General features: G+C 36.5%; 4 protein-coding genes and 1 long non-coding RNA gene across 8 annotated transcripts; 3 read left to right on the plus strand and 2 right to left on the minus strand.

Moving 5' to 3' along the window:
• Positions 1–1,886: 1,886 nt before the first annotated feature.
• On the minus strand, positions 1,887–21,034 carry LOC130466331 (uncharacterized). 4 transcript variants are annotated; one of them, XM_056835217.1, is made up of 12 exons: positions 20,517–21,034; positions 20,174–20,243; positions 17,052–17,222; positions 11,595–11,652; positions 9,210–10,219; positions 8,882–9,126; positions 8,350–8,562; positions 8,175–8,267; positions 5,218–5,319; positions 4,662–5,090; positions 4,493–4,567; positions 1,887–2,146 (listed from the first exon to the last, which is right to left on the minus strand). In XM_056835217.1, the coding sequence occupies exons 5-11, from the start codon at positions 10,207–10,209 to the stop codon at positions 4,520–4,522; spliced, it is 2,130 nt and encodes a 709-aa protein (XP_056691195.1). In that variant the 5' UTR covers positions 10,210–10,219; positions 11,595–11,652; positions 17,052–17,222; positions 20,174–20,243; positions 20,517–21,034; the 3' UTR covers positions 1,887–2,146; positions 4,493–4,519. The 4 variants fall into 4 exon arrangements, with proteins under 4 accessions (XP_056691195.1, XP_056691193.1, XP_056691194.1 ...); XM_056835215.1 differs by having other exon boundaries at positions 20,170–20,243; XM_056835216.1 differs by having other exon boundaries at positions 20,170–20,256.
• Positions 2,438–3,681, plus strand: LOC130466332 (probable inorganic phosphate transporter 1-12). Its single transcript, XM_056835219.1, has 2 exons — positions 2,438–2,958; positions 3,091–3,681. The coding sequence occupies exons 1-2, from the start codon at positions 2,680–2,682 to the stop codon at positions 3,175–3,177; spliced, it is 366 nt and encodes a 121-aa protein (XP_056691197.1). The 5' UTR covers positions 2,438–2,679; the 3' UTR covers positions 3,178–3,681.
• Positions 3,594–4,023, plus strand: LOC130463648 (uncharacterized). Its single transcript, XM_056832843.1, has 2 exons — positions 3,594–3,666; positions 3,722–4,023. The coding sequence occupies exons 1-2, from the start codon at positions 3,594–3,596 to the stop codon at positions 4,021–4,023; spliced, it is 375 nt and encodes a 124-aa protein (XP_056688821.1).
• On the plus strand, positions 4,387–7,234 carry LOC130466333 (uncharacterized). The gene is made up of 2 exons (XR_008926467.1): positions 4,387–6,120; positions 6,963–7,234. It is a non-coding gene; the product is annotated as an uncharacterized lncRNA (long non-coding RNA).
• Positions 12,324–16,195, minus strand: LOC130463650 (uncharacterized). Its single transcript, XM_056832846.1, has 3 exons — positions 13,434–16,195; positions 13,249–13,354; positions 12,324–13,171 (listed from the first exon to the last, which is right to left on the minus strand). Exons 1-3 carry the CDS (start codon positions 16,193–16,195, stop codon positions 12,662–12,664), a joined length of 3,378 nt encoding a protein of 1,125 aa, XP_056688824.1. The 3' UTR covers positions 12,324–12,661.
• Positions 21,035–21,391: the final 357 nt, after the last annotated feature.

Raw genomic sequence — 21,391 nt, forward strand, 5'->3', positions numbered from 1 at the left:
CGTTCGAAAAACTTAAACCTCCGAAAAAAGTCATAGTTAGGCTTCGAATTTGGGAATTCTGGGTTCGGCCAATATTTTTTTTTTTTGTCAAAATTTTAGAATGCCTTTTACATGCGAAATTGACACAAAAATCAATCGATTTGGTTGAGTAACGAATATTCTGCCGAAAACCTGCGTACATATAATTAAATAAACGCAATTTGCAATTAATTACGAAAACTAATCACCCCTTTAATTCCTTGCAAATTTGTAAAATTTAACCATGTTCATGCAATTTAGATTATGAAAATAATAAGAGGCTCGTGATACCACTGTTAGGTTATGATACATATGACAAAACATAAATCATGCGAAAAACCTTAATGCCAGGAAACATATTATTTACACGTAATCATTTAGCATAATTCAGATGCATACACTTTGTAGGGTGCCCTCCCTAGCTGGGCCCGAACCGAACAAGAACAAGTTTTTAGGACTCCAAGTGTCGTCCCTCCGTAGATAGTCCACAGCACGTCCGGATCCGCCTTAAGCTTGACCAACTAGAATCGCCCTTAAGGTTCTAAGAATTTCGGCTAATAGGCTACAAGTGTTTGGCTGATTTTGTTCCAAAATCTTACCTGTGAATACTTCAAAATTGTCTCTCTAAATATGTGACCCTAGGCCCTTATTTATAGAGTTTATGGAAAGGAATTATAATCCTATTAGAATACCAATTTAGTTTAATTAGAATCCTGTTAGGACTCTTATTAAATAAATCTATCTACTAGGATTAGGATTTAATCGTAGAAAAAATTCTAATAGCTTTAGGATTTGTATTGCACACAACCGTACACGAGCACGAGCACGAGCACCACCCGCGCAAGCCTTATGGCCCACGCGAGTCTGCACTCGCTCGCAGCCCAAAGTCGCAGCCCACATGATTGCTCTGCGCGCGCCAAGGCCTTGCTGGGCCTGGCCTTGCGGTGGGCTTGGCGGGGTTTGGTTGTGTGATGCGTGTGGCTTTGCTGGGCGATGGCCCTGCTTCGTGCTGGGCCTTCGTCTGGCAGGCCTCGTCCGATGCTAATTCGTACGATACACTTCCGATTAAATTCTCGATTCCGAAATTCATTTCCGATACGAACAATATTTAATATTTCTGATTCCGGAATTAATTTCCGTTTCGAACAAATATTTAATATTTCCGTTTCCGGAATTATTTTCCGATTTCGATAATATTTCCGATTCAGACAATATTTCCCACTACAAAAAAACGCGGCACATTGTGACGCTTTTTGGGACAAATTGTGACGCTCTACAGTGTCGCTATTTCACATAGCGACGCTTTGGGAGAGGGTCGCTATTTTCATTGCCGCTATTTACCGACGCTTTAGAGCGTCACAATTTGCAAAATATCGACATATTTCTCCGTCGCTATTTGGGATATAGTGACTCTTTAGAGAGTCGCAATATTTAGACTGTATAAAGCGTCACTATTTGCACGTGTATAGACACATTTTTCCGCCACTATAAACCACATAGAGACGCTTTAGACACCCGAAATATATAGACTCTTATTAGAGTCACTATATGTTCACTTTCGTGCGAGGTCCCCCCATTCCCTCCAAAATAATTTAGACCCTTTGGAGCGTCACAATTTGCATCATATTATTTTTCATATATACATAATAATTTAGACGCTTTGGAGCGTCACAATTTGCATCATATTTTTTTCATATATATATATATATATATATATATATATAAATCTAAAATCATGAATTATCTATAAAAATATATATCGACCATAGATAATTAATCATAATCAAATACATTAACTTACTACGTACGTACACTATATATCTTAAAGCAACATATTAACTTGCTATGATTCATATATACTTAAGTAGTTAATTTAGGAAAAGTGATAAAAATCATCTATACATTAAATTAATTCGCAGAGTCTAGTCAAACTGAAATAAAAGCGATATTTTAAAACAAATAACTTTCTAACTAGCATTATCATTTTTTCTACAAGATAGTCCAAAACTAAATAAAAACAACTTCCTGACTACGAAAAAGTAAACATATCGTTATGCTAGCTTAGCTTCAAGATAACTTGTTCATCTCTTGATCTACATTTACTATTACCACTTGAATCATCAATAATCTGCAAAGAAAATTTAATGTCAAATATAGTATGATGAACATTCCATAAAATCAAGGGAAAATTAACAGTAATCCTAACCAGCTTGATCCTAACTACTAGTCGTCTTCTCAAAATAATATCAACTATTAATCAAGGGAAAAATGCATGACTATTAGAAATATAGACATGAACAATGAATATATATATATATATATATATATATATATATATATATATATATATATATATATATATATATATATATTATTGGTAAATTAGTTAACTTAATTACCAAAGGTAGAAACCCAAACAACAACCAACAGAAAACAACAAGGGAAACAAAAGCTAAGGGAGCACAGCCCGCACCCAAGCAAAAACAAAAAACACTAAAACATTCTACAACGACACCAGCCAAACTCGCAAATTTTGAGTTATAAAAGGTCATTTTTTACAAATTTGCAATGCTTGTATAATAACACTTTAAACATTAACATTTGATTTTTGCCTTGTTTTTTCCCTGTATGAATTAAAGGTTAGTTCCTACTTCCTAATCAATGGCGAAGAGACAAAAGTTAAAAGTGCTAAGTGTACTTGACGTAGCAAAGACACAATGGTACCACTTGAAAGTTTTCATGATTCTTGGTATGGGCTTCTTTACTAATGTCTATGAGCTTTTCTCCATATCTGTGGTGACCAAAATCTTAGGCCGTCTCTATTACACTGAGCCAAATCCAACTAGCCCAGGGTTTATACCCATGAATGTGGCCTTGTGTGGTACCTTTGCTGGGCAACTCATCTTTGGGTGGTTAGGTGACAAGTTAGGAAGGAAAAAGGTATATAGTCTTACCTTAGTCATAATGGCTTTCTTATCCTTAGCCTCTGATGTTCATTAACTTGCTGCTTAAACTGTGACTTTCTTTAATTATCACGCTTGCCCATTTGAAAACCAAAAAAAAAAAAACAAGACACCAGCCCAACAAGCTACACAGCAGAACCAGACTGAACAACACAAGGTTTGCACAAAAGAACTGCACAACAGCAAGCCAGCCTGAGCAGAACAGTATGCCTGACTGACTGCAAACCTGCAAAACTACGCAACACCAAGACTGAGCAGTAGCAGCAGCTACAACAGCAGGACCTCAAGAACTTTCAGTTTTCAGATTCAGTAGCAGTAGCAGGACCTCAACATCAGGACCTCAACAACAGTAGCAGTAGCAGCAGATTCAGTTTTCTCATGTTATCAAAGCTGTAGATTCTTAATCTTTCGAGTTTAGTTCCTCTTGTCAGTTATAGATTTAGATTAAGACCCCAAGAACTTTCTTTTTTCCTTTGATATAATATTCAGGCGTGATGAGAAGCAAAGCAAGTGATGCTTACAAGTACAATAGCTAAAGAATTTGTACTTGGTATTCATTTATTGGTAATTGGTATTCATTTCTTATGATTTTCTTTTTACTGGTGATTTTAGATGGATGAGGAAATGCTAGAGGAGGAAGTTGGGGAAACAGAAGAAGAGACAAGTACCAAGAATATGTGGGAAAGTGTGGAAACTCTCACTAAATATTATTAGGAGGCTGTTTAACTGGGGATTATCAGACCATTACAGAATAGAGATCGCTGTTTACCGACTAGAAACAGAAAAGAACGAGTTGGTTGAGAAATTATCAACTTTGACAGAAGAGATAACTTCTGGAAAGGATAGATTTATCCGCCTGCAAGCTGACTTTGATAACTTTAGAAGGAGATCAGGTAAAGAGAGACTATCAGTTCGAAGCGATGCACAGGGAGAAGTAATTGAGAGTCTTCTTCCAATGGTGGACAACTTTGAGAGGGCGAAGCAACAGTTACAACCAGAAACGGATAAGGAAAAACAGATTGATACGATTTTTCTAAGATAGTACTATGAGTGAACAGACCAAAAACGAAACAGACTATAGAAGTCAATCAAACAGAAAACAAGCTTATACTATGAGCAATTTCTATGGCAACTAAAACTTTTTATAGTAGTTGATTTCAGACTTATCTCTCACTCATGGTCAGAGTTTGAATGAGGTTTTATTAGGAGAGTAAGTCGGAGTCGCTGCTGTCTTGGATTGACATTTAACACTGTGTTTTCTTTACGCGTTACAGAAGGAGCATCATAAATTAACTAACAGAAACCATAGTTTGTTAACAACCCAGACCTAACACCAAACTCGTGTTTCAGCTAATATCAACATAATACCTTATTATAATAATACTAAATCTAAACATCTACCTTCTAATCTCACCATCATCCATAAATAATCGACAACTATAAAGCTTGTTTCAGCTATAAGTTTATCTATAAAGCATGAAATGCAGTTAATTAATTCCATATGAAATTACCTTGCATTTGGCAATAGTGTCAAAGTCTCATTTCTCGGCCTGGTTGTCACCATTGCCACCAGAATCATCAGTAATCTACAAAAAGCATTTTAATATGTAAATTAGATATGCCACATTTCAGGTAATGATACATGATGCTCAATCAGAATAATTTCCAGAAATAACTAACCATATTTATTGCTGATTCCGCACCATCTAAAAGGTTCGATGAAACATTCCCTTTGCGTACTTCCTTCAAAACTTGTCCCAAAAAAGAAGCAATCATTTTAAATGATTGTGTTGTTTCTTCAAACTTGGTGTTTAGAACTTGATTTTGTTGCGCAAGGTCCTCATTTTGCTTCTTGACAACTGATATTTCACCTTTCATGTTCTCCACTTCCATAGCATTGTTGTTAACATAGCTTGACCCTTCTTTCCTCAGCAAACCTTCCACTCCAAAGATGTCGCTTTGCTTCACTCCAAATCCATAATTCAGAGGACGTTTAGGTACTTCACCTTTATACATGAGCTCATTAAAGACTGCATTCTCAATTTCAATTACGGGCTTTGAAGAAGAGGAACTCGCAAGATTTTCTTGGACCTTTTTGTTGGCATCCTCCTGTTATATAATATGAAAAGATCACTCAAAATCTATTAACCAAGAATACTATGTACAAGCAAAGAAAAAAATAAATAGACTTCAAGAGACAAGATTGATTTATAGAATTAGCTCAATGCAATGATACCACAAATTGATGAGGAAGTGTGCCCTCTTTAAAGCTTCCATCTTCTTTGGCGTAAACTGATTTGAAAAATGCCAATTCGCTAAACACTCCTTTCTTCTCTTTCTGCAATTTCAGGAAAAAAATAAATTGAAAACTGAAATTTTGAAGTTCTTAAACCGACTATCACTATATTTGTTTAACACTTTGAGTTGTTATCCCCGTAGTAGGGTTGCTGGGTGCATTGCCACTTTGCAAGGGGTGACAGAGTCGGCAACAGAGGCAGTGACATCAGCAAGCTCTCTGCTAATTGTGTCAGGCTAAGGGGAATTCAGGAGTACGTTTCCGTGTAGATGCAGGGAAGATAATAAACAGAAGAAATATCAGCCAATAGTTGCTTTATACCTGTATTCAGTTTGTTTTGTTTCTGTAACAAGTGGCAAATATTAGTTCTAGTTATTAAGATATTAGGTAAATAAGTTTTTGCAAACTTGTTTGCAGGTACATTTTCTTTGCATTGTTTTTAGTTTATCTTACATGATCCAATAATTAAAATCAATATGGACATTGATGAATCCCATGATCCCAGCTGGCCTCTATGCTTTTGACAGAGGACTAACAGATAATCTATCGATTCTTATAATCTGATAATGTAAACATTGACAGATAATTTGACTACTAAGTGAGTAAATAAAATGAAAACCCAGACCAATTGGACGACTTCGACGCTGTCCCACGGGCACCATAGGGTTCCGATTTCCCCTCATAAGAAGGAGAAGGAGAAGGAAAAGCCTAACTCTTTGAAGGTTGTGAGGGCAGCGCCGAAGGCAGAGTCGAATACCGATGCTAAGAGTGGAGTTCAGAAGTTTAGGGTCAAGCTGTTGCCTGAAAGTGGTGGCCAAGAGTGTCATGGATGTTCTCTGTATGGTATGTTGTTCTTGCAGCCGTTTACATACGTTTTATTCTGTTATTGTTGTGTTTATTGATTTTGGCTTCTGTATATCCTTTAGCGAGCTTGGATTTCCTGTTGGTTTTCAGTTCTAGAACAATGTATTGTCATCATGAAGGGGATTAGAATTTCCTGGAACATATATGGTTTCCTGAATGAATACTTTATTGGTTTCGAGTCAGATGTTTGGGAAAGAACCGGATTAGTTGGTTGTTAACTTTTTATGTCAGCTAGAATTTAGCTAAGTTAGTGAGTTTTAGTGCTGAATGGCTTGATCAATTATCAAAAGTTCTAGAACAATGTATGTCATCATGAAGGGGATTAGAATTTCCTGGAACATATATGGTTTGCTGAATGAATACTTAATTGGTTTCGAGTGAGATGTTTAGGAAAGAACCATATTAGTTAGTTGGTTGTTAACTTTTGATGTCAGCTAGAATTTAGCTAAATTAGTGAGTTTTAGTGCTGAATGGCTTGACCAATTATCAAAAACTCATTTTAAAGGATCAAAGACATTATTTCGGGAATAAATTATATGGTGGACTGGTGGTGGTGAGGTGAAGCTTTGTTATTTTGGTTGAAATGTTAATAGAGAAAGGAATGTTGTTGGTTGTTTGTTGATTGGATAGGTTTGAATTTGTGTAATTGATTTACTCTTGAATTAGTCATGTTTAGGCTGTTGTGCTTGATTAATCTCAAATTAGAAATAATAATGGTGTTGATTTGCAACATTTGCAGCTCACAAGGCCGCACTTCACATCATCTCTAATTTTATTTACATTATGCTATGCTCTTATTAATGCTGGTTTTGATGTCTCAGCCTTACTTCAATAGCTGGGAATATCATCAACTGAAACAAGTGAGAAAGTTGGGACATTTTCACTTGCATATGCAGCTCACAAGGCCGCATCTCCGATAAAGTTTCTGCCTACAGTTGCCCTAACTCCATTGTTGCTTCCTGGATTTCAAGAAAGTAGATAAAGATAACTAATCCCAGAATATATGACTACTCTGTATATGACTTTTCTTCCATTTGTGTAATACCAGAATATGTTATTGGATACGTAGCAGAATCAACTCTTTGTCATTTCATTGTGAATTTGCATTTTAGTGTGTTCAGAGCAAATGCAAGAACCATTAATTGCTGGCCTATCTCAAACATAGATCTCCATAACAATTTATCTGTTAACAGCTACTTACTTGATCTGTTCTCACTAAGACCAACAATGTAATTTACAGGCTACACCTACAGACTAACAGCTAAACATGTTTCGTTCACAATTAATTGATTATCATTGCAGGGTTTTTGTTGTAAAAATGCAGATCGAATAATGATTAGTTATGCTTAATTATGCATAATTTTTATTCTTTGTTATTGACTTTTAGTTAGAACTTTGTGAACAATTTTTTATCGCCTTAAGTTTATGGGGATAATGTAATAGAATGAAATACTGCCTTTGTTGTTTAAATTGAATAGTTTTTGCAGCTTCATGCACTGCAGATGGACTTCATTGCCTCTGCTTTCTGATTTTTTCTACTTTAAACTTGGAGTAGCCACGCACACCCGCTCCCATCCCCAGACCACCCTCCAGAATCATACTTCTTAGTTCCTGTTAAAAAGTTGACTCTATTTGACAGTAATAGTGTCAGGTAACCCCGTTTCCTGATCCTAAAAGCTCTAAGTTCATGAGAATCTAGGACAACTATCTCCAAAACGTTTGAAGAGTCACATAATGTATACTTCTGCAACATGGTTTATAACAGAAACGGAAAGTAGGAAGATTTTCCCAGCTGCTGCTTTCAATTCCATTTGCCCGCATAGCCAACTTTTCTACATTTCTCTACTTTAACATTAGAAAACTAAAGAATGTCCTTATGTGTGAGATTAGATATGCATATACGAGTAAATATTACTCTTATTTGTTTATGAATTTTAGACTTTTATATCACTCTTATTTGTTTATGAATTTTAGACTTAGCACCTATAGCAATTGAAATGCTACAAACCAAATAGCTAGGTTGAAAAGCATACCATATCAACTCTTCGATTAGCAAAGCTTGTAGCACCACTGTTGTGCTTATTGCCTTGTAAAGCTCGAGCATTTTTTCCCATTTCAGATTTTTCCTAGTTTCATGAAACCAATGTTAGCATATATAGGTGAAACAAATAAAACTTACTAAATTTAGGATATTTTGGGGTCACAAACCATGGCCTCTGGTAAAAGCCAATAATCTACCAATTCCGTCCAACTCCTAGTGGACACTCCATCAGGCACGTTGGCATAGTTCTCTTCTCGAGATTTATTCACTGGATCGAAAAAATCCCTCTTCAATTTGTATCGATGATTGTTCCATGGTTTGTCAATACGCATCACTAGTGCCTTGTTAACTAGAGGTCCATCAGGTAACACAAAATGTTTCTTCAAAAAAAAAAAGGAAAAATTAAGTTACAATGTTAACAAAATAATTTGCCTAGCTAGTTCTGATCAGATCAGATCAGACTGATCTGTCTGATCTGATCAGCACTGATCTGATCAGAACTAGCTAGGTGAACTTAGTGATTCTGCAGAAACTTAACCCGGGGTCGGAACCCCCATGACCAAATAAAAACCTGAAAAACGGGCAACTGATTGATGAACACAGATGGAAACAGAATAAATTTAAAGCTAATTACACAGTTAACCAAGCTAAAATAAAACTACAATTAACATAAGTGTTAAGAACAATAAATCCACATACCCGAATCATTGTAACAACATTAGTTTTTAACTGATTGTTCACAGCACGCCAACTTGGGACTCCCACTGGACAAAGTGAATCATTTTTTGCAATATCTCCAAGGAAGCTCACAAGGATCTTCCCACCTTTTCGAATAGGTTGGTTGAATTCATTGAGCTTGACAATGTATCTGAACCCCTTTGCATCATGCCAAACGTCTCGAGGCAGAACTGGTCCCTTTACCAGATGTCGTATTCCATCAGCATCTGTCACAGGAGCTAAATCAGACTAAAAAATCACCAAGATCGATAATTTACAGTTTGCATATTTGATGTAGAGACATGTTTACCTATAGCTATAGCCTCCACCTTCTCATCAAACTCCCTCGATTCTGGCCAATTTGGAATAATGATTCGATGTCGAAGTGTTGCTTTCTTCACAGCAGTATCACTTCCTTCTCCTTGATCAAATTCATTTTCACTCTCAGAAGCCGATTCTTCAAATTCGTCCCAGTTGTAGTTTGGCATAACTTCACTCTCAACCTGATTGGATGGAGGAGATCGCAGAGGTTGAAATGCATTCTCACTCACATGCATGTATGTTGGAGGCAACTGACCTTCTTGCTTCCCGGTTCTCTTTTTCATTGCCATGGTGTCTGGTGGTGTAGGAGATTGTGACATCACATGTTTTGTTGCTCCCAAAGGTGCAACAAATGCTCTTTTCTCTAAATGTGGTTTGACACTTGTAAAAGAAGATACCGGCTGTTGTGTAGCTTTTTGAGGCTGTTGTGTAGCTTTGTGAAGCTGATGGGTAGTTTTTTGAGGCTGATTGGTAGCTGTTTGAGGCTGTTGGGAAGCTTTGAAAGGCTGCAAAGAAGGCTGCAAGGTAGCTTTGAAAGGCTGCAACACAGGCTGCATAGTAGGCTGGTGTGGATTCGGTGTTGACGCTTTTTGTGTTGCAATTTCAGTCAGATTGGGAAACGTAGGTCCTTTATACCATCTACTTTGTGTTGTTCCTGTAAGAGTGGGCGGAATTGGTTGTTGTAATGGGTTAGAGGATGGTTTTGTCTGGGTAAAGGATGGTTTTGATAATGCCTTCAGTTGTGGCTTTGAAACCATGGAAGTAGGCCGAGGCAAGGATGATTGTGGTGCAACCATGGTTTTTTTAGCAGCTACTGGTTGCTTAATGGGTTGTGATACCGTCCCAAATGTCTGTGACACTCCAAGTGTTGGAGGACTGAACGGTCCCCAGTTTTGGGTGGATGGATCAGAAGATTTTGGGGACTTGGATGCAGCAATGCTCGACCCTTCGTCAATAGCTACCAATGTTCTTTTAGTCCTGTAACTCATATTTTAGTTCCTGTTCAGAAAGTAAGAAACACAATCAGCCATGAATAAAAAGGTCATTAAACCAACTCAATTGCTACAAGAATGAATCACTAAATAGGATAATAGGTATTCACTCAAAGTGACAATCATACACGTTAAATCAGTTTAACATTTTCACATAAACAAGAATTACAATGAGCAGAAAACTCCGTAAATATAGAAGCAAAGTGCAAATCTGATTGAGAAAAAGAAATTCATCCTGGCTCTAATTGGTCGTTAGCTCACTAAGTGATCTAGAGTCTAGAATATACAAGTCATAGACTCAAAAGTCTGAAACCTTCAAGGAACTTGAAAACTTTATATTGGAAGGCCTTTTGCTCCGTTCATCCCTTTATTAAGTTTCATTATAACCTGTCACATTACAAGCATAAGCACGAAACAAGATAGAGAAGGCAAACCAGAAAGGAAACAACTAACGGAAATGCACTGAAGATATTATCAGAAAGTGAAGATATTAGCACTATGGAAACAACCAACCTCCAGGTGGCTACCAAATCTCCCTGGAGGTCGAATTAGCACTATGGCCCCTACGAATGTGGATGCGAATGAGTGTGTAGCAGCTTGGTGGAATGAGGAGGGTGATGGATGGCATTTGGAGGGATTGATCTCACATCTTTGGGTGCACGAACAGGAAGCTATCAAGATAATGAGGGTAGCAAGAATTTTGTTTATCTCCCTTGAACTCAAATTATCCCTTTATTGGTTTTAACATGTATTTTGTTTCTGCAGAGATACTTGAAATTTGAAGAATCTGCAGGTGACCCTGCGCGTGTTCAGATTCTATATGAACGTGCTATCACTGAGTTTCCTATATCTAGTGATTTGTGGACTGACTATGCACGCTATATAGAAAAGAAGCTGAAGGTACTTTCTCAATTTCTGATTTTAACTGTTTTGGTTGAGAAATCTGCTAGCTAGCTTATTGTCAGTTGCCAAAAAACAATTTTTTCAGTTCTGATGGATCAAAGAGATGATCTCATAGCTGGCACACTTCCTTTTTTTTTGGTGTAGTTTAGACTGAAGTTATAAGCAATATTTTAGTTGGCCTACACTCATTTACTACACTTTTGCTCTACAGTTATGAGGGAAAGGGCAAGATGAACCTGCTACACCCTCCTTTTCTGAGATTCAGACTACAGTGAAAACTCTCAATTTTTATATTATCATGGCACCAGGAAAAAGCTAAAGAACAATCTAAAACAAGTCATCAAACAAATCAGGAAGCTGTGAACCAGCAAAACAACATCAAGCAACAGTTGCATGTCTGACATGTATTAACAAAATGATTTGGCTACCTTATTAGTTATTCCCCATTCTGTTTTGAAAAGAAAGGAGGGGAACCATACCTAGAATAAAGATCTTTGCTGCTTGATTCAGAGAGCCTAAATCAGTAATATCCTGAGCCTGTAGTTTTAAGAAAATGATTATCAAGAGAGTTATACATTCCATAGGAGAGAAATCAGGCGATAAAAGGATCAATATTACAATACAAATGAGCTTAGAGAAGCTTGAAAAAAGCTAGCTATAATTATATAAAGTCGGTGGTCACATATGATTCTCAAAGTCAAAAGACATAGAAAGAGGATCCAATGGGTGATCCAGCAGCTTAGTATAGTAGTAAATGGCAGCTTTGAAGAGGTGGATGCACATTGTTAATTGTTAACATGAATGCAGAACACAAACATCTAAGGGAGAATCAAGCCTAAATTGCAGAACTCGAAACAGACAGAAACATAAATGAAGAAGTAAAGAGGTAACGTGTTGATACTTGTGTAATATTGGAAACTACTGGAGTGATGTTTACTGTTATAAACAATGAAATCTAGTGAATTATTTTTAGCAATATTTTACATTGGAGTCATTTCATGATTAACTCATAGCATTTCACTAATCTTACAGATTCAAAACCGGTTTGTCTGTGTGGTTCTCCTTAGATAGCCAGGCATAATATTTTGGCAACTCTGACAGATACGCTTTGTCAAAGGGGGGTAAAACTTTCAGAACCAAGACAGATGCATACAAACAAGAATCAATCTTTTCCCAATAAACCTTATTGTTTAGTTATAATGGACCAACCCACCCCTGACACACATTTTCTTGTGTACCACAGGCGCAACAAAAAAGGGAAGAAAAGCAACAACAACACTGCAACAACAATGAACCAAATCAAATACAAAAGGGGGAAATCACAAAAAATAAAGATAAATTGCCCCCTTTTCACGGAATAACGGTATAAAAATATCTGTATCACCATCAAAGAAACTAGTAGTAGGGTACTTGGACATTAGTAGACAATAAAATAAGTGAGTATAGATTAAGTATATAACTCATTATTCAACCAGATTAAACAATATGACTCACAATGTCATGAACAAATACAAATCCAAAGCAAAACAATAAAAAATAAGCATGATCAATTGGTCCCACCCTCTTCCTCTACTGGTAAAGAATCCCCTAAATCAAACACATCTCTAGGCTTGTTCTTAACAACATGCAACCATCCCTTTTGTATCTCATCTTCTATGTAAAAAACTTGTTTTGCTTGAGATGAGAATACAAATGGATCATCTTGCAACAATCGTCCAGAATGCATCAATTTAGAGAAATTGACACATACTCCGCCATTTGGATATGCTTTTACACCCCTATGAATGTCTACCCAATCACAACGAAACAATACAACTTTGTAATCTCCGTAATAATCTAATTCATAGATATGTTTCACTTTTCCATAGTAGGCATCTCCATCCGCTTCGACCATAATTCCAGAATTTTGTGTCAAAAGACGAGAATCGCGATCCGTGGAAAGGAATTTGTATCCATTGATTATGTATCCTTTTAATTTTCTACCATAAGAATGCAAACCACCCGCCAAAGCTTTTCTTAGTTTCCCATCTTCGGTGGTTGCATCTATGTAATGTACCTACGATGATACATCATTAAATCAAATACATTTTTTTTAAAAGAAGTATGTATTCACATTAAAAGAACTTAAGTAACCTTATTTTGCAGCCACCCTCCAAACTCATTGATGATCCAGTTACTTTCATCACTCTCCGTGACAGGATTTTGTAAGTTCATTTGACGTTTCTCGGTTAAAAATTCACTTCATGGAAGAAGAACAAAATTAAAAATCATCTATTATAACAATTGATAATTCAAAAGAAAACCAACATAATACTTACTCCAGATCCCCTTTTATCTCATCAGAGTGAAGCAAAATGTAGCGATGAGCTTGTTTTAAGCTTTTGTCATCAAGGCGAATGCTGACCTCCTTCCCAATAACTCGACCACCAGAATTAAACAAGTAATCATTGGGATTTGGAATGTCATCATCCATCCTTTTAGGTATGTTGAAAATGGTCTTAACACCTTGAAGATATCTCGAACAAAACCTAATTGTCTCCTCTAAAAGGAAGCCTTCTGCAATAGATCCTTCAGGTTGGGCTTTATTGGTTACATGTGATTTCAAATGGGACAAGTACCTTTCAAATAAAACATTTGTACTTAATATATGATAAATGTGAAATATTAAATAAAAAGAATATAATTTAGACGTGTAAGATATTAACCTTTCAATGGGATACATCCATCTGTATTGCACTGGTCCACCAAGTTTAACCTCCTCCACTAAGTGAATCAACAAATGGACCATGATTGTGAAAAATGAAGGCAGAAACTCCTTTTCCAACTCACAAAGAGTTAAAATAATTTCATTTTGAAGATCATCTAAATCATCTGGATCAATAGTTGTAGAGCACAACTTCTTGAAAAAGGAAGACAATCTAGCCAACAAGTCAATTACTTTTGTAGCTTTAGAGGCCCTTAAGGCAACGGGAAGGATATCCTGCATTAGAACATGGTTGTCATGACTTTTGAGGTTAATCAACTTCCTTTGCTTCATATTCACACAACTAGAAAGGTTGGATCCATATCCATCAGGAACTTTAATTTTCTGCAAAACATTTAGGAACCTCTCCTTCTCTTCCGTAGACATAGAATAGGAAGCCGGAGGCATGCATTCACCTCCGTTAGGATTAGTACTCAGCCAAAGGTGAGACTTTATTCTCCATGCTTCAAGGGCTTCTCGATCATTCCTACTATCTCTACTCTTATCCATGCTAAGAAGAGTTCCCAAAATATTCTCAGACACGTTTTTCTCAATGTGCATCACATCTAAATTATGCCTTAGAAGATTATGCTCCCAATACACCAAATCAAAGAATATGCTTCTCTTGGTACCAAAGTCACTTTCATCTTGGACATCATCGTCATCATCGTGTCCTCTTTGCCTCTTTTTCGGTGGTGCCTTCGACTTTCCGTAAACATGCTTCACCTTTTCTTGCTGCCTCAATATATCAGTGCCGCTAGGACGAGATGGGGCTTTACCCCACTCATTAGTTCCAAACTTCTCACAAAACTTGTCACCTTGACATCGATATGGGTGATCTGCAGGTAACCATTTTCTATAGCTACAATAGCAAATCTTGCTCCCAAATCTATCAGAAGGCGTGGAATCTAAGCATATAGGACATGCATTGTAACCTTTTGTGCTCAAACCAGAGAGCATTGCATAGCCGGGAAAGTCATTAATAGTCCAAAGCAAAGCCGCACGCAAATTAAATTTCTCTCCGGCAAAAGCATCAAAAGCTTCAACCCCTGTCCACAGCAATTTCAATTCATGCACTAATGGCTGCAGATACACGTCAATATCATTTCCGGGACCTGATTTTCCAGGAATAAGCGTGGACAGAATGAAAGAAGACGGTTTCATACATAACCATGGTGGAAGATTATAAGGAATCAACATCACTGGCCACGTACTATAAGTGGTGTTCATTAAACGGTAAGGATTAAAACCATCACTCGCAAGACCTAATCGAACACTACGAGGGTCTAATGCAAAATCACTGTGACGCTCATCAAATTCCTTCCATGCTAAGCCATCTGAAGGATGCCTTAAAATCTTCTTATCATCTTCACCCAATCGCTCTGTATCATGCCATCTCATATCTTCTGCTGTTGATGATGACATGTAGATTCTTTTTAGTCTCGGTATAAGAGGGAAATATCGCATTACCTTAGCTGGCACACCTTTCTTACAAGTATCCGTACCTTGATCACTTACAACGTTGCCCCTATCCTTAGTTTTCTTCCACCTCGATGTACCACAAACATGACACTTGTCTTTCTTTAAAAATTCACCCCAATACAACATGCAATTATTCGGACAAGCATCAATCTTTTCATACCCAAGGCCCAAGTCTTTTATCATTTTCTTACTGTAATAATAAGATGAGGGAAAATCAAGTATTTGAGGAAATGCATCTAGAATTAGCTTCAACAACATATTGAAAGATTCTATGGACCAGTGATTCATACACTTCAAGTGAAACAAGTGTAACAGAAAAGATAACTTTGAAAAATTGATACACCCCTCGTACAATTTCTCCTCAGAAGCTTCAAGCAACTTCTTATATGTCACATCTTCTTCTATTGTAGAATAATCATATTCTACATCTGTGTCATAGGCCAAGGGCTCCTCAATCCATTCATCATCCTCTCGTGCTTCTAAATTTGGGCAATTGGGAGGCATATTAACACTAAATGCTGATCTTAATAGCCCTCCCATATTATCTCGACCTACAAACCCACTTTGGTTATCAAGGGATCCTTCACTAGTAATCCCTCCATCACTCTCAAACATACGCTGAAACGTATCCCCTTTACCATGAAAAATCCAATCCTTATATGGCTTATAAAATCCCTTAAACAAAATATGCCTCTCCACTTCATTTACGGAGAACCATTTCTCTACCTTACAGTTCTTACATGGACATCTAATTTTTCCTTCGACTAGATCTTGCTTGGCAAACTCAATAAATTCCATACAACCGTCGATATATTCATGATGACCAGTGGGTAGATCGATCCAACTTTTATCCATATCTATACGAAATTAGTTGAGTAATTAGTAATATACGTCGGTCGCAGAATAGGAAATTTTTATATGTACTTATTAAAATATTATAATCATTCTTAGAACCTTGATATATCACACGAGATTAATTTAAGTCACATAACACCTCCGTACACAACTCTTCTTAATTCATACCATAACTTATGGTTTTTTGTTTAATCATTCTTCCTTAGTGACTAATATTTGTGATCTATCTTCATCTTCTAAAAGTTATTACCCTATATCACTTCCATATTATATTTTCTTTTTGCGTACAAGATCATACTTTCAACTTCACATGAATTTGCAAGGAAAATAAAGCATGTGATTTTAGCGCACAAGGTGATATTTTCAACTTCACACGAAGACAACAATATAAATCCATTTTTTAAAAAGAGTAAGAGTACCTTAAGTAACGTGGCATCACATAATCAGAATTTATGGTAAAATTTCTTGGATTAAATGTAATTAAGCTAAGCAAAATTATGTAGTGGGGATAATGTAATTAGACAAACAATACCAACACAAAATGCCAAAGCTAACAAAAATACGTACTTACAAATTTGAAGCTATTATATCAAAACATTTGAAATTAAATCAACAGGAATACAATAGAAAGATCCAACTTTTGCATGATTGACGTAAGTTATGATAGCACAATAAACGTCGGTATATGCTCATTGTATATATATTGGACATCGAGGAAATGTAAAGCCACGGAAATTATATTCTAACACTTAACAAACCTAACTTGCAGAGTTGTAGCCCACCCTTGTCCATACAAAATTAGGGAAATAACAATTGTCCAATAAAAAACCTAAAAGGGACTTTATAGTATACATACCTCTAGTATCAAAGAGCATATGCAACGTACGAACCGATGCAGAACCTACGAACAACGCTAAAGACTTGCAGGAAACCTTGAACCGGTGTAGCAACGCACGAACTGATGCACGAACCTACGAACAACGCTAAAGAATCACAGGAAACCTTGAACCGGTGTGGTCGGCGAAACCTGATAATGTTGATAAATTATGGTCAAAATATAAGGACAACAACATTATCAGGAATTTAAAATCTAAAAAATATAGTAGATGAAGTTATCAACTTAAACAGAAAACACTACAAACATATCAATTCATGACCATGAATGCTCCATGAAAATGAACAAATGTAGGGAAGCAATGTGCTAAGCGCAGGTCAAAGAAGGGTGTTTTTTCTACATGGAAAGTAAAAGCAAATATTATCTGCAATCTACTCCGCGATAAGGGGATCAAGCAATTGAGTTTACGAAATTCGTTATTGTGGGGCGACAAAAATACCAGAGGAGAGAGAAAGGAGATAGTGGTGAACGTAGAGGGACAGGAGAAGAAGTGAACTGATCAGAAGTGAACTGATCAGAAGTGAACTGATCAGAAGTGAACTGATCAGAAGTGAACTGATCAGAAATGAACTGATCAGAAGTGAACTGATCAGAAGTGAACTGATCAGAAGTGAACTGATTAGGACTGATCAGGATTGATCAGTAAGGACTGTTCAGAACTGATCTGATCAGGACTGATCTATTTTCTATGTCGTCTGAGAGTGCAAGTGTCACCGTCCATAGAAAGCTAGCTATTCCATTTATTACTCAAAAGTGATCACCATACTCCGTATTAAGCAGCCATATTATCTCATATTCAAGGAAGTTGACAGAACACAACACATAATTAAAAAGACTCCCAAAAGTTTTATAATAATATTAATCCTACCTTGTTATGTCTAATCTAAATATTAGTCATTATAGATTACTCTTCTATTATGACTCATCAATTCCACGATCAATTATTTATAACTTGTACACCGTAGCAATCAGTATGTATTACTCCACTTCTTAAGCTCTTAGCTAGTGTTTGTTTGAATAATGAAATAAGAATAGTAATCACAATTTTGGATTAGATTCTATTAATTTGTTAAGAATAGAGTTATTCAAATAGAACGATAATCTCATGATTGAGCTTGAACTGATTTAGTGAAACACTCCTATCCGGTGCAATTGCATAGCCTCTAAAATGTTTTCTGTTAATGTTTCCCATTTTTTCCCGGTTATGCGCAACACATGATGTATATAGTTAAGGTTCGATAGTTATATTAGCAAACCAACATAAATTGGGATGTTTTCCAATTCCAATTACATTATTTATGTGTGGGATAAAGTAATTAAACCTAAACAACACCAACACAAATCAGGAGAAGAAGTGAACTGATCAGAAGTGAACTTATCAGAACTGATCAGGATGGATCAGTAAGGATTGATCAGGACTGATTTGATCAGGAATGATCCGATCAGGACTGATCTGATCAGGATTGATCAGAGCAGGACTGATCTATTTTCTATGTCGTAAATAGCCTAGGACTGATCTATTGTCATGTAATGCATGATCTATTTTCTAAAATCAATAGAGATAAAAAGTTCAGGTATGTAATAAAAAATACTCTAAACAACTCTATAGAGAAGCACTAAAAAAAGCTAGGTAACGACTCTTTACTATAATTCCATAAACCCTTACTCGCAAGTTCAAAATAATTCAACAGAAGAATACAATGTCGTTCTTTCTAACAATAGAACCTAAAGTGTAGCCAAACCATCCATCTCAAAAATTTGCTACTGTTACTTTTAACTCGATACATGTTGAAACTAACTGATATGTTATTATCAAAGCTCGTAGTCATAAAAACCATTTATGCATGCTGTAGTTTATCGGGGCAAAGATGGGGGCCTCAGGACTACAAATACAAACAGAAAGTCGCCTAATTAGCATCCCTAGTAATATCTGATGTGTTGTTGTGAAATATCTTCCTAGAGGTGCCCTAAAGAAATACCTCATTGATAATCGAAGGAAGAAGCTAGCTTTTAAGGTTGTCCACCAGTTGGCGCTTGATCTTTCTAGAGTGACAAATAATTTTGCAAACTCAGATAAATAATACCGGATGATAAGCTATAGTTCAAAGCTACTCTCAATTTGGCATGATAAACCCAGATAAACAATAAGCTAGTGCTGATAAGATAATATTTGGTTAGCTATGACAGTTCAAAACCGGATGATAGAAACTCAGAAATGGTTATCTGAGTTTATCATCCCAGCTATGACAGTTCAAAAATCAAAACCGGATGTTCTATCCCTTAACTCAGTTAAGCTATAGTTCAAAGCTACTCTCACTTCTCTGTGTTTTGAACTGCATATATTCAGATTAGGGTGCTTACTGCATAGGTTTATTCCTTACTCCATACAACTGGTAGTCAAACCTATATTTGGTGCCAACTAAAGCAGGGAAAGGCAAAGAAATTTATAATAAAGACAAGCAAAGTGCTGATAAGATAAGATATTTAACACTGCGATACACTGCCACTACCTAATACTACAGTTATGACATATAGAAAGCATGCAGTAGCTTAACATAACGATGACAGACAGACAGACAATGAGCTTATCAGTCGCCTAATACTAAGTTCTGCTTTGTAAAGCTCAGTTCTGTTTTGTGCAAAGTTTGTTCAGTTCTTTTCTACTTACAGTCAGTCCATCGGTCACACATTTCACATAATCAGTCACAGAAAACAGTGTAGCCTCAAAAGAAGTTATAGATAACAGTAGAAAATGCTAAGTGAAAGGGTTCAAATAATTAGTATAAGTTCTATAGCGACAAATAATTTTGCAAACTCATCCAACATGCTCATTTGATGCACCAAGTTTCTCACTAAAGACAACCTAAACTAACCAAGTACAGCTAGGTGTCTTAAAGATTGACAACAGATTTTTCATACTAAGTACCAGATATCTTGGTCAGAGATTATCACCTAAATCTCACTAAATGTCTGTGTGTCTTTATACAAAGCATTGCCATGTATCCAAATTTCAAAGATTCTAGGCCAACTAAAAGTTGCAAATTTAAAACTATGAAAATTAGAAATAGATAGACAATACCTACAGTAGTAACAACACGGAAGAAGAAGTCAGACGTTCACCACTTTCCAACTATCGTCCAAATTACCAACTATCTGCAATTGAAAACTAAAATAAATGAAATAGCAAACACTCTGTAAGCGGTATATAGAAAATCACAGAAACTAAGAAGACCCATTCTAGTTTTTTTCTTGAATTAAGGATGCAATATAACATGGAAAACTTAAAGGCATATGATTGACATTAGAAATTGACATGAAAAAACGTGAATTAACAATATATGACGGAAATTAAAATAGTGAATCAAACCTAAACATTGTTATATGATAAAAATCAAATAGTAAAGGCGTGAAGCAGACCAAAAATACCTGGCGAATATATCCGGCAACACCGAGGATGAAGCAGCAATTAAGAAACCAGAGTATGCTTGAATTTCTCCAATTAAAAACCAGAGAGAGCAACGAATTTATCTTGAATTTGTTGAGCGAATTGTGAATTCAATAATTGGGCTTTTTCATGAATTTATAGGATGAGGAGTGAGATAGCTTATACTGGGAGATTTGACTTTGCTAACGTAAAGGTTGAAGACGGAATTCATGGAATTCGTTAATGGCCGGTGCTGAAGGTGAGGAGGAGAGATACGAATTCATCGGAAATCTGACGAGGGTGGTTAGTTTCAGCAAGGTATGTCGGTGGGAGGAGGTTGAGAGAAACGTGGGAGGTGGGTTGAGAGTTAGGCGGGATTCTGCGAAAAAAACAGAGAGTTAGGCGGGATTTTTTGCCCAAAAATTCAGTTGCATTGCTGCCTCACAAACACGTGCAACACACGTGTCTTTTTTTTTGTAAATAGCGACGCTTTAGAACGTCGAAATATTTTGCGGCTCTCTAAAGCTTCGCAATTTACAAATTAATATTCGCGCCCCAATTTCCTTGCGACTCTTTGTTAGACCGTCACAATAATTCCGTCTCAATATGTACCTCTTTTTTGTAGTGTCCGTTTCCGGCAATATTTCCGATTCCGGCAATATTTCCATTTCCGATAATATTTTCCGATACGTACCATGTTTCCGTTTCCGGCAACATCTACGACTTGGATAATATTTATATTTCCCATACGATCCATATTTCCGTTTGGAAACTTGCGTCCGTATAGCCTTTAACAATTAATTCATCATCTCCACCATAGACCAGGAAGTCATCTTTGTGCCTTTTCAGGTACTTCAGAATATTCTTGGCAGCAGTC

The sequence above is a fragment of the Spinacia oleracea genome, chromosome 1, assembly GCF_020520425.1.
Source record: "Spinacia oleracea cultivar Varoflay chromosome 1, BTI_SOV_V1, whole genome shotgun sequence".
In the NCBI taxonomy this organism is placed as follows: Eukaryota; Viridiplantae; Streptophyta; class Magnoliopsida; order Caryophyllales; family Amaranthaceae; genus Spinacia; species Spinacia oleracea.

Bases quoted from the DNA above. Each gene is read 5' to 3' on its own strand.
- LOC130463650 (XM_056832846.1), bottom strand. From the start codon at position 16,195: ATGGATAAAAGTTGGATCGATCTACCCACTGGTCATCATGAATATATC. The intron at 13,355-13,433 runs GTAAGTATTATG...TCTTCCATGAAG, and splicing joins GAGATAAAAGGGGATCTGGA to TGAATTTTTAACCGAGAAAC. The intron at 13,172-13,248 runs GTTACTTAAGTT...GTATCATCGTAG, and splicing joins GAGGGTGGCTGCAAAATAAG to GTACATTACATAGATGCAAC.
- LOC130466332 (XM_056835219.1), top strand. From the start codon at position 2,680: ATGGCGAAGAGACAAAAGTTAAAAGTGCTAAGTGTACTTGACGTAGCA. The intron at 2,959-3,090 runs GTATATAGTCTT...AAAAAAAACAAG, and splicing joins ACAAGTTAGGAAGGAAAAAG to ACACCAGCCCAACAAGCTAC.
- LOC130466331 (XM_056835217.1), bottom strand. From the start codon at position 10,209: ATGAGTTACAGGACTAAAAGAACATTGGTAGCTATTGACGAAGGGTCG. The intron at 8,563-8,881 runs GTATGTGGATTT...TTTTTTTTGAAG, and splicing joins ATGTTGTTACAATGATTCGG to AAACATTTTGTGTTACCTGA. The intron at 5,320-8,174 runs GTATGCTTTTCA...CTGAAATTGCAG, and splicing joins CTAATCGAAGAGTTGATATG to AAAGAGAAGAAAGGAGTGTT.
- LOC130463648 (XM_056832843.1), top strand. From the start codon at position 3,594: ATGGATGAGGAAATGCTAGAGGAGGAAGTTGGGGAAACAGAAGAAGAG. The intron at 3,667-3,721 runs GTGTGGAAACTC...GGGGATTATCAG, and splicing joins TACCAAGAATATGTGGGAAA to ACCATTACAGAATAGAGATC.